This window comes from Dromiciops gliroides, chromosome 2, assembly GCF_019393635.1.
Source record: "Dromiciops gliroides isolate mDroGli1 chromosome 2, mDroGli1.pri, whole genome shotgun sequence".
In the NCBI taxonomy this organism is placed as follows: Eukaryota; Metazoa; Chordata; class Mammalia; order Microbiotheria; family Microbiotheriidae; genus Dromiciops; species Dromiciops gliroides.
In genome coordinates this window covers 399,684,391-399,699,399 of record NC_057862.1, presented here as the reverse complement: position 1 = coordinate 399,699,399, position 15,009 = coordinate 399,684,391, and the positions used below count along the sequence as shown (strand labels likewise).

Genomic DNA, 15,009 nt, shown 5'->3' with positions numbered 1-15,009 from the left:
AGCACTGAAAATTTCTTTCATGAAAAAGTTTGAGGACAAAGCAATGTCTATTTTCAGTTCTTCTTTTATAACAGACATATTTCAAGTCTAATTAGTGTTACTTAGATTTGATGATTTAAGCTCATAAAATAAGGGGAAAGGGAAGCTGTGGGTATAGTTACTTTTGTATCCATAATTTAACTATGATTGCAAAACTACATTGTCAAGAGGCTTCCTTAAAAAACAAAATTGTCCCTTGAAGATTCTGGTTACTTTATTAGGGATAGAGAAATGATTTGTAAAATGTAGTTTTATAACAGAAACCAGAAAATGATCATAGTAATTTTAAGGATTAATTTTTTTCATTTTTTAAAATCCAGACACATGCTAATATATTTAGAATTGCTATGGTGATGTGGATGGTATAACTGTGCTTATTATTTAAACTGCTGCTGAGCGACTTTTCTCTCAAATGGAATAATGCAACTGATCCTTTAGGATCACAGATTTAAAGCTGGATAGAACTTTAGAGGCTATCTAATCCAACCCTCTCAGTTTTACAGATCAGATGAAGAAACTAAGTCTTTAAAAGATTAAGTGACTTGCACAAGGACGTACAGGTTGTAAGTGGAAGAGTTGGGATTTGAACTTTGATCCTCTGACTTCAAATCCTCCATTCTTTCCACACTGTGTGACACTATGCCATGCTCAATTGTGATACAAAGTAAAATAATGGAGAATAGTGCAATTTCTTTTCATCTCTCAATAGACATGGTACAATAAAGGGCAACAAAAGTTTGTAATACAGTAACACAGAATAATTGAATGCAGAATAGTTTAATTTCTCATCATGTTCTGACTAATATTATCATAATATAGTTATGGTAAAATAAAGGGCAATAAAATATATATAAGCAAAACAATACATGCAGAGGTAAGTTAGAAAACTGTAAGTGATTTTTCATTTGTGTTTTAACCATTCTTTCACATTCTTTAGGCCCAGGATTTTTTTTAACACCTTCTGTAGCATAGCTCAAGCAAATGACCTCACTTGTATAAACCAAAGCCTGTTGAGAGGAAGGAATATTTTTTAGTAAGAACAGGAAACAGGAAGGGGAATTGGGAAGGGGCCAAAATGGAAGTTTATACATGGTCTAAAAGACATTTTCCAAAAAAGAATAATAATCAAAATTGAAAACAAGATTTATAGCACTTACCCTGTCCTTTGGGTGACACTCCTGGGTATCAATTACTTGTCATACTAGTCCTTTTCTTCTGGTGATTGATAGATCTTATCATCAGTTCCATTGATCCCATGACTCAAATAATTATGAAGAGTTCAAATAATCTTTTTTCTTTTTAGTTACTTGTTAATGAAGTGCTAACTTGAGTATTTTGAAGACTGAAGTCCTTTTGTTCATATGTTAGGTGCTGCCTGAGCTATGACAATACAAAGTTCTGGTCAGCCAGGTTGCCTCCCTCTGATCTAGAAAAAGACAACTGCCTCTAGGCATGAGAAGGTTGGTGAGTCATCATAACCAATTTAGTCAATCACCTTTCTGCATGGACTGCTTCAATCTACTATTGTATATTTTTTAACCATGGCTTTTCTTGATTCAAGTGTGTACAGTAAGACCTAGCCAGAGACAGCCTTGAACTTGAGGTGAAACAGTTTACTTTTGAGCTCAGCTATTATGGCAAGCAGAGGAAACATTTTTTGAAGGGGCATGAATAACTCACTTGGCTTGTTTTAAATTGACTTGCATGTTTGTACATGTGAAGTTTGCTTTGTTTTGAAAGGCTGTATCTCTCAATTAAGAGATATTGACACACCCTGTACACATACCCATCTGCATGATAACTGGTTCACTTAAGCAGTTATGGAATGACTTTCAAAAAGTTTGATGGGATAAGGACAGGAAGGGTTTAATAATTGCATTTTTTTCCAGAGTAACATATATCAAGTCAGAATGGTGCTTGAAGGTAGGTGGAAAGATGGAAATCAAGGGACAGAATTTTTATCTTAACTACTATAATTCTAATACTCAATTTCTGAATAGGTAAAAACCATTCCTAAGAGCTTTTTTCTTCACTTTCTTACTTTTTAATCTTGATTTTTCATTGCCTCTCTACCTCACACACATCTAGAAGACCATATAAATAGATGAGGTATGGTTGGGCATTAATTTGGGGTGGACAGGACCATTTCTATATATTTTCCTTCACTTCAAATATATGTTACCTACATGTATTCCCTCAAATAATCATATACATATATATATACACAAAATCTAAAATATAATTATCATAATATGATCCCATAATATTATTATATGTGCATATTGACTTTATCTGTGAAGACCTGTGTGTATTTACCTAGTTATGCTCATGTCTGTCTCTCCCATTAGAATATAAACTCCTTGAGGGAAGGGACTGTTTTGTTTGTTTTTAATTTCCTTGTGTCCCCAGTGCTTAGCACAGTGTTTGACATATTATAGTAAGTACTCAATAAATGCTTTTTGACTTACTGAATATGTATAGAGTCCTCAAAGGTCCCCAAAAGGTGAATTTTGAGTAAATCATATAATTATACAAAATGGAATTTGAAATCAAAATGTTATGGTAGGGGGCAGCTAGGTGGTGCAGTGGATAAAGCACTGGCCCTGGATTCAGGAGGACCCGAGTTGAAATTTGGCCTCAGACACTAGCTTTGTAACCCTGGGCAAGTCACTTAACCCTCGTTGCCCCACAAAAAAATGAAACAAAACAAAACAAAACAAAATGTTATGGCAACTGGAGATTTATAATGAGGACTTGTCCTAAGTATAATTAGTTTAAAATATGCTTTGTGGGTAAATGGAAAAGTATCACCTTGAACTTTAGTCTAATTCCTGTAGGATGTATGTTTTATCATTCTGTTCCTTCTTGTAGTATTTCATTCAACCTCCAAAGAATGATTCATAGTGCTCATTAGAATATGGGAGGGTAATTTCCTAGATTTTAGAGAGGAGAAAAAGAAATAAAACTGACTATGTTTAATACCTTTAAATAGATAATAGACAAATCTCAGAAAGTTTAAATAGGTACTCGCTATTTTTTAATGAAAAATATTTTAAATTGTCAATTTTTCCCTGATTCTGACTTTCTCACAGCTTTAAAATTATTTTGGGCATTATTTCAGATTTAAATAGCAAATAGGAAAATATCAAATTCACAATTTTGGGTGGACGTTAAGCACCGTTGGAAATCTAGTTTTTCAATTTATAGTTCTTCTGTAGATCTTATACCTTTTCATATTATTTGGTATGAATGTGCCTCCTCCTTAGCTCTTCCTAGCTTCTCAGTTCATGTTTTTACTTAGAGTATTAAAGTAAAAGTTCCTGTGATGGCAAGTGTCCTGACTTTTTCTTTCCTGTTAGAAAAAGTTCAGTGCTTTACTATGCAATTTTCCACTCTCATGAGTAAAATTAGGAGGAGCCAATTTGGAAGCATAGGTGATAGAAAATGAACTGTGAAGTCTTTCTTATTTTAGGTTACCCATTCATCTGAAATCTGTATTGTAACATCTGGTGACATGTGCAGAAATAGAAATTAGTCCTAATTCCAGTTCCAGTTAGTTTCTGTAATTGATTTGTTATATAAAAAATGCTATGTGTGTCATAATTGCTGTTGTCCTTAGCAGAGAAAAGCCATGATTTGCTTTGTACCACAAATGAACTTTACATAGAATTACTCTAGAGGTATTTAAGTAACCATGCCTCTGACAGTATTATGTTTATTTCTTGCAACCACATGTAAGACTTTACATTTATTCCTTATTGAATTACATTTTACCAGTTTCAGGCTAATGCTCTAACCTGTCAAGATCTTTTTTACTTCCTGACTCTATCATCCAGTGTATTAGCTCTCTCTCTGAGCTTTGTGTTATCTAAGAATTTGGTGAGCATGCCATTCTGGATTTTATCCAGTCATTGTTAATAATATCATATAGCACACAGTTACATGACATCCTTGAAGCACTCTGGAGACTTGCTGACACATTAGCATTGAACCATTTAATAACTACTCTTTCATTGCAAACGTTCAACAAACCAAACCAGCTCTTAAACCATCTAATTTTTATCATCTAATCCACATCTCTCCATTTTCTCCACAAGAATAGTATGAGATAATTTTATGAGAAGTTTTGTAAAATGTAGGTAAACTATGATCATAGCATTCCCTTTGTTTACTAGTTTAGTGAATTCCTGTCTCCCTCTCCCCCCACAAAATAAATAAATAAACAAATAAATGAAATAAAAAGAAATTTAGTGCGGTATGAATTCTTAATAAAGCCTCTTTATGATCATTAGATACCTCTAAAGTGTTCAGCCATCTATTTAATAATCTGTTTTAGAATTTTTCCAGATTAGTCGACTTATAGTCTATGCAGACTCAGTCTTATTCACTTTTTTAAAAAATTAAGATGTTAGTAATCCTTCTCTTTTCCATGATCTTTCAAATATTACTGATAGTGGCTCAGCAATTAAATCTGCCAATTCTTTCAACAACCAGTTGTTTTAGCAGAGAGAGGATGATAGCTCGAATGGATCATATAGTCAAGTAAAGATTTTTTTTAAGAATAATATATTTGTAATAAGAAGGATCCAATAAAAATGGAAATATTATTCTATGCTATACAGCCAGTAGTTTATGTTTTAACATAAATATCTTTCCCATTGGGGTCAATTTATACAGCAGATATATCAGCCCTCCCCACCTTGCTTTTTAAGTATCTGTTGCCAATGAGTAACAGAGAGCTCTCCAGGCCTGTTATGTGTTATGATTTCTACTCAGTATAGGTTAACATGAATTTTTAAATCACAAAATCAGGTTGCTTTATGTGTGATTTACCTCATAACTCTTTAAAAGTGATTGTGGAGAGCTATTAGGATACCAAGGGGGGCTGGTGGGATTTCTGTGGCCTGCTCATTTGTCTGCCTTGCATCTTTGGACCTTTGAGGCACCTTGCCCCAGATAACCATCAGGCCCTTCCTGCCTCTGTCCCTCTGTGAGTTGTGTAGCTCGGCAGGCCTGGCAGCAGCTGTATAGGGGTTCTGTATGGTGTTTCTGCCATGACTTTTCTGAGAAGGTCACATGCCTCAACTTTGTGTGTCTGGCAGCTTGTCAGAGCCATGACACCCATGTCAGAGACATGGCTGAACCAATATACATCTTCTTTTCTCTCTCCTGTCATAAAGTCAAGGCTCTCTGCTATATCTGAACTCCTGTGGCATTTTCATTGATTTGCATATTATGAAACTTAGCCCTTGAGGATGTGCTGTCTTGAATGGGTCACTGGTTTTTCTCTTGAGTTGGGTTTTCCTCTCCAACTTGATGGAAGAATACATGACTATAGGGAATCTTCTCCATAAAACCCCAACTCATACAACTTTCTTGTTCCTTTTTCTTTTTCTTTTTTTTTTTTGGTGAGGCAATTGGGGTTAAGTGACTTTGTTAGGGTCACACAGCTAGTAATTGTTAAGTCTCTGAGGTCAGATTTGAATTCAGGTCTTCCTGAATCCAGGGCCAATGCTCTATCCACTGCGCCACCTAGCTGCCCCCAACTTTCATGTTCTAAGACTGCTGAGAATAAGAACACAGAAATTTGGACATCAGCTTCTCCATCCCAGAAGTTTCCGTTCCTTCTCCAGTTTTCTCCCTCAGATCTAGACTGAACAATGGAGCTGGAAGAAGTTTCTTTGACTCAATTTTCTTTGTATCTCTCCACTTTCTGGCAGGTAATTATGTTTCAGAAATTCTGAGGTAGTTTAGCAGTAGTGGACAGGCTCTATAAAAGGTCCACCTTCTCCCTTCTCCAGTCTTCCCCTGGGAGGAAGCAGTGGGAGGCCAAGGCCCTTATGGTTGCTGCTGGACCTAGAAGCTTTTTTAATTCAAACTGGTTAAAAATCTCTTTTTTTGACTGAGACCAAAGGAAGTCACTCATGGTGGCTAGGCATTGTATCAAAGTCCCTGACTCTTTCTGCTCTGCCTAGCCTTTCCTTAGGAGTAGGAAGTAGAGGAAGGGCTAGGTTCTCATGGTACTCCTAGGTCTAGAAAAAATTCTAAGGGAAAATCCCTACCCTCTTCCCATTTTTCCCCAACTCTCTCAGCCCAACAATAAAATGGGCTCCATTATTTCAAAAGGGCTTATTGAGATTCTTTAGCACTTTGGACAAGATTGGCTTCAGATTTAGACATTCTGTGACATTGTGGCAATTCAGTCAGGCTACCCACTAATGAAACAATGGGAAAAAAGGGGCCTCAATCAAACCCCTGACTAAACTGTGTAAAAAAAGATATGGGCACTATTGTAGTGAGAAAAAAATATTTGCCCAACCAGACTTGCCAACAATATTCTCACTCCCACGCACACCTATCAAAAATAGATAGATAAATCCTGATTTAATGCAGCTACACTATTTTTCAGGGTTTTTTTAAGTAAATGTAGTACTGTACTGGAAATTAGTAGGATTATAACCTTCATTAGCCAGAAGGAATAATTCATTTTTTGTTGGCATGAGTCAGTCTCCTTTTTAGAGAATTTTATTCAGTGTAGGTCTCCATTTTAGGTACCATATAGAGAAATTAGACTCATAAATACAATCACAAAAATGATGATGGTAATCATTAGGACCTTGAGAATAGGCAAATGATATTGGGGTTAATAGTCTAGAAATGAAAAAAATATATAAGAATAACTTAATAAACACCTTCAAATCTCTAAATTGTTTATAAGAAAATGATGATTATGGAGGCCAAATGCAGAGAAATTAAACTAATTGTAGTAAGAAATCCTTTAGGTATATAAAAGGAAGAACATCCTGAAAAGCAATGAAAATTGGGCTTAGGAGAACATGTAATATCCCTTCCTAGAAATATTTAAAAGTAGGACTGTGAATTTATGTAAAGTGTTATAAATATGACTGAGGTCAGGATCTTGTGCTCCTTTTAGAAATGCAGTCATTTTTTTTTTTGGTTTCTAAGAAAGACATTTTAGTCTTAATGTTTCAAAGTATGCCATTGTATAAAAGAGAAATAAAACCAAACATTCAATGGAATAATAGCACTGGGTGTGAGATATAGAGATAAGAATTAACCAGATGCACTAAATACAAGAGTTGTCTCTGAAACATCATTTTCTTCCTTAAATTCATCTTTTTCACTGTCTGGGAAGAACATCCCAAGGTAGGGATAGTATGAAATTACTCTAAAAATGAGACAGTATGGACTAATGTTTACTATATATAATTGTAGGAAATAGAGCTCAAGAAAGACTAATTAACTTTTAATTCTGCCTTCTTAATTTTGGTATCATCATACTATAGAAGCCTAAAGCTAGCCCATCACCAAAATTCTACTTGGGAATGGAGGCATTTGGGGATGGGGAGAGGCTATAGAATCACTAGGATGTTTCTCTTTTCAAATAGGCTAGTTCTTTTGTTTGCAAATAGTAGGTCAATTTGGGTTTTCCTAAGGGTCAGAGACGTTCTTAAAACAGAAAAGACGTCTTTTCATGATGGCAAATTGTCTTGCTGCTAGGTCCCTTTTCTCCCTTTTTACTGTGAAAAGTATAAAAAGTGCAAGATAGCCCCAGGCTTCTGAATAGAAGTTCACTGACCCTTGTTCAGCTATGAAACTAGGAGATAAATTAGATGACTTTTCTATCTCTAGGATTTTAGAATTCTGTACTTCAGTAAAATAATTCTTTTGAAAATGATCCCCTGACTTGAACCAACCTGTTCCAATTGTCTTATACTTCTTCCCAGCAGGAGTATTCAAGATATACAGAGGGTGCTATTGGGAGAATTATACAACATGTAAAAATATACTTCTTACTTCCCAGTTGAATGTTACTCTTGTTAGTGTAATGAAAAATTGATGTGGTTTTCATGATTTCACCATTAGAATTCTCAGGAAGTGGGGGAGGTGCTAGGACCTCAAGGAATTTAGGCAGCTTAAGCCCAAGGGCTGGATGACACATGAATGGGTGTGGTTCAGTCTAAGCAAGTACAGATGAACTAGTTTTTCTACATGTGCTGCTCAGACTCCATTACAGTTTTTGTCTCAGCTCAGAAACTTCTGCAGCTTTCTTCTTACTCTGCCGGAATGTTTCTTGCAAAGGCATTCCTAGAAGGGGCAGATAAAGGAGGTTTTGGAGAAGCACTCGGAGGCCTCCTTGGTGGAGGAGGGCAAAGAGGAGGAGGAAATATTGGAAACATTGTTGGGGGAATTGTAAACTTCATCAGTGAAGCTGCAGCAGCTAAGTATACACCTGAACCACCACCCCCTTACCAGCACTTTGCAAAAGTTGAAGCCAGTGAAAGTGATGAAGTTAGACAGTTTCGTCGAATCTTTTATCAGCTGGCTGGAGATGACATGGAAGTGAGTGCCACTGACTTGATGAACATTCTCAACAAGATTATTTCTAAGCACCCAGAACTGAATTCAGAAGGCTTTAGCCTTGATACTTGCCGGAGCATTGTAGCTGTCATGGATAGTGATACAACAGGAAAACTAGGATTTGAGGAATTTAAGTACCTGTGGACAAACATCAAGAAATGGCAATGTGTCTACAAGCAGTATAACACTGACCATTCCACTTCTCTTGGGCAAATGCAGCTGAAGCAAGCTATTCAGGCAGCAGGCTTCCAGCTAAATGAGCAACTTTACCAAATGATTATCCGTAGATATACTGAAGACGATGGAAGCATGGATTTTAACAACTTCATTAGCTGCCTGGTACGTCTAGATGCCATGTTTCGTGCCTTTAAGTCACTAGATGGAGATCAAGATGGACAAGTTCAAGTAAATATTCAAGAATGGCTGGAACTGACTATGTATTCCTGAAATAAATGCTGAGAAGACACAGTCCTGCCTTGAGGATAGGACTGCTCTAAAACTAGGTGTGTCTGTCTGGGATAGGGCATGGTAGCTGCTGGTTGTCTACTCTGCAGTTTCTGAAATCTTGTACAGGGCTTTATTGCTTCATTAAAGTGGATTTTAATGCAAAATACATTGAGTAGTTTCGATATTATCTGTGTAACAAATATTTTATTTCTTTGAAATCATGTGTATAATTTTTGTAGGTGAAAGGTCAGGTGCAAAAATCTTGAAGGGAATAGACTTTTAAAAATCTATAATAATTTCCTGTTCTCAACTAGGAATTATTTGGTAAATGAATTCTTAGCAGTAGAAAATATTTACTAAGAGTAAAATTTTTAAAATCCTGGAATAAATCAACAAAAAGCCAGTGTTGTTCTCCTCTCACTCCTTTCCCCCTCACCTTTAAAAATAAAAAGAGAACTAATTTTCCCCTTGATTTTATGTCTGTTGGTTCTACTAAATTCTAAAAATTCTCTAAGAATTGTATTCTAGTAAGCCACTGTTTCAAATTGTACAGTAATTTAAATCTCAAAATATAAGGATAAGCCATCATATGTGAAGAAGCTATTTCATTTTAGTAGAGGTTTTCTTTGCAGGTCTCTTATTTTTTACTTTTAGTCTCAAGCAGAGCAAATGTGAATAGTGAGTTTGTTTTGTTGTTCTGTTTATTTTTTAAAGGGTCATGAAGAAGGACTAAAAGGGTGTATCTTTGGTTCAGAATGTCCTTGGCTGCCTTAATGAATCAAAAGAATCACTCTTACAAGCACTTCATGCAAAATCAGGCTTGCCTAGTTGATGTTAGCCAGCTCCTGTCATGTCTTGCCTTGCCTTGGAGCAAGGAAAATTCTTTTGTTCTTCTTCACAAACTGAAGGCAGAATTGTAAGTTGAATGGAATGTAAAGCAATGTTGGAAATAAATGTAGGGCTTTCATGTAAAACTCTGTTGTGGTGATGCCCTGTGTATTATAGCTGAGACTGAGACCAAGCTTGAAGAGCACAGGGTAATCCTGCTTCTCCAATTTTCCAAGAGAAGGGAGGAAGGAACAATAAGAAATTGACACCATAGGATGCATGAAGAGGGGAGTGATATAGAAAAATTACCACCGACATGCCTTTCTTTCATGAAACAATCTGATAATAATTATTATAATTATTAACATTTATTTTATATTGCACTTTCTATGTGCCAGGTACTATGCTATGCACTTTGCAATTACTATTTCATTTGGCCCTTACAATAACCCTGAATTTTCAATCATTTTTAAGTTGTGTCTGACTCTTTGTGACCCCATTTGGTGTTTTCTTGGCAAAGATACTGGAGTGGTTTGCCATTGCCTTCTCCAGCCCATTTTTACAGATGAGGAAACTGGGGCAGAGTTAAGTGACTTGCCCAGGGTCACACAGCTAAAGTAAGTATCTGAAGCCAGATTTAAACTTAGGTCCTCCTGACTCCAGGGCTGTTGCTCTATTTATTGTGCCACCTAGCTGCTCAATTACACTGGGAGGTAGGTGCTATTACTGAGGCAAACAGGTTAAGTTTGGCATTCTCTCTACTGCTCCACCTAGATGCCTCTTTAGCTTTAATTTGACCATAAGCTTTGTCTTTAAGACTCCAAACTTCTTAGATTGTAGTTCTAGAGCTAGAAGGAATCTTGGAGGTCATCAGATTTAAGCTATTCATTTTACAGGTGAGGAAACAGAGGCACAGAGTTGTTAAGTATTTTATAAACCCAATCCCAGGCTAAGTGTAAGTTAGATGTATTGTAAAAAGACTATTTCACATTTATTGGACATTACTTTCCTTCACTTGCCTATAAGGATAATGCAATATTTGAATAGTGAGATAGAAGCAACCCCTTTCCCTCTTTGATTCTCAATCAGAAGAAACAACTGTGTGGTGATGATGTTCCTACTGATAATGACATACCTGGTGTGTCTTTAATTGGTTATCAGAAAATAGTTTTGAAATTGATGAAGTTGGGGACAGCTAGGTGGCACAGTGAATAGTCAGCCCTGGATTTAGGAGGACCTGAGTTCAAATATGACCTCAGATACTTGACACTTACTAGCTGTGTGAGTCACCTTTATGAGACCTAACTGTAAAGTAATAAAACAGTTTGCATAAACTTGCCGGAAAGTGAGTCTCATTACAATCACACCTTATCTTTTAGGCCAGAGTGGAATGATTATTCCCACATAACTGAATTTGAACCTTAATTCTGTTTGTTACTGCTTCTTGAGTCTCTAGGCAAGACCTTTTGAGTCTCAGTTTCCTCATTTATAAAGAGAGAAGACCTTATGGTACAGTGGGAAGAAGATTGGCTCTAAAAGACAGGGGGCCTGGCTTCAAACCTCATCTCCAATACTGTTCCTATTTAACTCAGCTATTATTTACTTTTGATACTTTGAGTGTCTGACATCATCCTGGTGTGTGTTCTTTCACTGATAGCTTGATAGACAGCCATACTTAGGCATCAGGGATTGCAGAACCATCAAAGTAGATAGGTCAGAGAACTGAGAGAGGACATTTTTACAATATCCACCAAAGAGAAATGTGTCCAGGAGGAAAGGATTGGTTTTCTTTTTTTTTTCTTTTTTTTATTTTTTTAGTGAGGCATTTTGGGGTTAAGTGACTTGCCCAAGGTCACACAGCTAGTAAGTGTTAAGTGTTTGAGGCTGGACTTGAACTCAGGTACTCCTGACTCCAGGGCCGGTGCTCTATCCACTGTGCCACCTAGCTGCCCCAGGATTGGTTTTCAACGTTGAATGGTACTGAAAAGTCAGGATGGATCAGGACTGGAAAAAGACCAATTTTAACTGATCAATCAAGAACTCATTTGTTGACCTTTAAGAAACTGGTTTCATCTGACTGGCAGGTTGTCAGCCAGATTACAAGAGGTAAAGAGTTAGTGGGAGGTAAAGCAGAGGCAGGAAATATTAACTACCCTTTTTAGAAGTTTAGTATTGAATGGAAAAGGAGAATATAGAATGATGGCTTCAGTGGGTGGTGGGGTCAAGAAAAAGAATTTAGGGATGGGAAGAATTATACATTTGTGGGTGATGGCAGTGTTGAGTGCAAAATCTTCTTTAGGCTCATTGGAATAATACATAAAACAACCAACTAGAACATAACTGATCAACACAGTGGTCTATGAACCCCAAATTTCTACTAGTTGCCATTTTTGTTTACTGTACTCCCAGTGTACCAGATATTCATGGTAAAGGCTGAGGCCACGGAAAGATCAGAAAACACTTTTTGAATTGTGAAAGAAAGATGAAATTGTGTACAGACAGTATTAAGTAGGGGAAAGTAGGTGGCTCAGTGTATAGATAAACTATGAGACCTAGAGTCAGGAAGACCTGAGTTCAAATATGATCTTAGACACTAATTAGCTATGTGACACTGGGCAACTCACCTAATCTTCTTTGCCTCAGTTTCCTCATCTATAAAATGAGCTGGAGAAGGAAAGGGCAATCTCCTCCAGTAACTTTGCCAAGAAAAAAAATGGAGTCACAAAAAGTGGGACACAACTGAAACACCTGAATGCAGTAACAATAAGTATTAAGTACATCTACTAAGTTTTTGAAATTTAGTATTCTAAGAATATTTCATGTAGTGGCTGTAATAATAATTCCCCTTTATAGAGTATGTTAAAGCTTACAGCTTTCAGCTTTCTTTCTTCAAAACAACACTGTGGGTTAAATAAAGAGTTCAATTATTACCATGTTTTACAGAAGAGGAAATTTAAGCAATTTAAGTGACTCTCCCAGGGTAATAGCTAGTAAGTATCTGAGGCCAAATTTGCGTTGCTGCGTAGGGTCACACAGTTATTAATTTACAGTCTGGGACTTGGATCCTGGTCTTCTGACTCTTTATGCAGTGTTTCTATTATACCATACTTCCTCTACCTTACTGTTCTCTTTTGTAATCTTATTATTCACCAAATCAGGATACCTTATTTTGTTATAACAGGTAAGTGAGAGTTTATTGTACCATAGCTATAATAATATATTGAGTGTTTTCCAACTCCCCTGCCCCCCACCCCCATTTTCAGGTCTTGGTTGCTGAGAGATCTGAATAGCTGCTTTCTTGATACCTGTGAAGCCAGCAGTATATACAGTGTTTTACATGAGAAACAATATGGTATAGTGGATAGCACTTAAGTTGGAGTCAGGAGAACATGGGTTCAAATCTCACCTCAGAAACTTATTAGTTGGATGACCTTGGGCAAGCCACTTTACATCTCTTTTTCTCACTTTTCTTATTTGCAAGTGTGAGTGTGATTTGAATTCTCTGGTTTCCAAGGTTCTTTCCAGCTCTAATCTTTGATGCTATGATTTATAAAACAAAGATGGCTCTCCAGCTGAGAGCTCACAAATACCAAAATTTCAAATTTGGCTTCAGATATTGACTATGCCTAGCCATGTGACCACATGTGAATTAATTTCCTTTTCTGAGCTTCAGTTTCTTTCTTTAAATAAAGAAGTTGTATTGAAGATAATCTCTACTAAAATAAAAGTGTAAAAAGATTTAAAGGGGGGGCAGCTAGGTGGCACAGTGGATAGAGCACCGGCCCTGGATTTACGAGGACCTGAGTTCAAATCCGGCCTCAGACACTTGACACTTACTAGCTGTGTGACCCTGGGCAAGTCACTTAACCCCAATTGCCTCACCAGAAAAAAAAAGTAGCAGCAGCAGCAGCAGCAGCAGCAGCAGCAGCAGCAGCAGAAGAAGAAGAAGAAGAAGAAGAAGAAGAAGAAGAAGAAGAAGAAGAAGAAGAATATAATATCTACTTCCATCAAGCTCTTAAGTCCCTGATCTCAAATTTGAAATTCTGTAAATAAATGAACCTGGGCAAGCCATATTTTTTTTAATCCTCTAATAGTATCTCCCAGGGTGCGGGAAATGTTTCATTTGTTTCAGGTCCCTGAGCTGGGACCTCCTAGTATACCTTTCTGTGGTATCATTTTGTCTATTAGACTCATTCCTGGCCAAGTGTTATGTATTGCATCAGAAATTTCAGGAAAAAATTTGAGAACCCTGAATATAAATTCTAGATCTATGACTGGCATAGTTTCTATGTTTCCCTAGCTGAAAAGTAGGAGATAATGATCACCGACCTATGTTCTTTCCAAGATGTTGTGAGTTTATATGATTAAAGTAATGTACTTTGAACATCTCAGAATAAAGGCACAATGTAAACTTAAAGTGACATTTTAGGCTATTATATGCTCTCTTTTAAAGCAGAGTTGTAATTAATATAACATCAATGGTAATGAGTTCACTGTTTAGGAGAATTTCAAGATATCACAGTGATACTTAGCTAAGAATGTGGGTTGCAGGTGAAATTGATGCATGTCCTCAGCACAATATTCATAGCCGACTTAGTCAAGCCTTTCACCTCTAACAATAATTGGACAGCCCCATCAGGAAACTGGTGAGTAGGGTAGACTGGAGGAGTCTTGGAGAGTTGAGTTTTTATCCTGTTTCTGCTATAGAATCACTGTATGACTTTGGGGAAATGACTACACCTCTCTGTTCTTTAATTTCTCCAGTGGAAATGAAAGATAAAAATACTGCTCTCTTCTCCTTTGCCTTTATAGGGGTGTTTCAAAGACAAAAGAGGCAATGATATAAGTTTTTAGGCTGTGTAAAGGGAAGGAAAGTTCTGTGTTAGGGTGGTTTAGGAGAATAGAAGTATTATTTATTATATAAGTAAAATTTTAGTCACAACTGAAAACCTGCATTTCACTGATGACAAGCCTTCTTTGATAGTTTATCAAACATCTTACTAGCTTTGCTGGTACTAGTTCATGGTTTATCTAGGAATTCATCTGAGAGTTTGCTGCCAAGATGATTCTCACAACACCTGGAATTGATAACCCATAGCATTTGTCTCAAAGATGTTCAGGTGGCCTTTTAAAAAAAAATTTCCTTATCATCATCCTTATCTCTGCCCCAACCCCTCCAACCCCCCAGTGAAAGCTGAATGTTCATGGTATCTATGACAAATTAAATAGCAAATATAACTGTGTGTCCTGGCTTTTCTGAGAATCGGAATATTTCAGAGTTGAAAGGGGCCTCAAATGTCATCTAACCCAACT

The 15,009-nt window shown here is 36.7% G+C and overlaps 2 protein-coding genes across 3 annotated transcripts in view; both read left to right on the top strand.

The window, feature by feature from the left end:
• LPCAT2 (lysophosphatidylcholine acyltransferase 2) overlaps positions 1–15,009 on the top strand; it is an 81,411-nt gene that overhangs the window by 52,790 nt on the left and 13,612 nt on the right. The window lies entirely within an intron of this gene.
• Positions 8,010–9,014, top strand: CAPNS2 (calpain small subunit 2). The gene has a single exon (XM_043980586.1). The coding sequence runs from the start codon at positions 8,053–8,055 to the stop codon at positions 8,866–8,868; it is 816 nt and encodes a 271-aa protein (XP_043836521.1). The 5' UTR covers positions 8,010–8,052; the 3' UTR covers positions 8,869–9,014.

Coding starts and splice junctions, on each gene's coding strand:
- CAPNS2 (XM_043980586.1), top strand. CDS start 8,053: ATGTGCTGCTCAGACTCCATTACAGTTTTTGTCTCAGCTCAGAAACTT.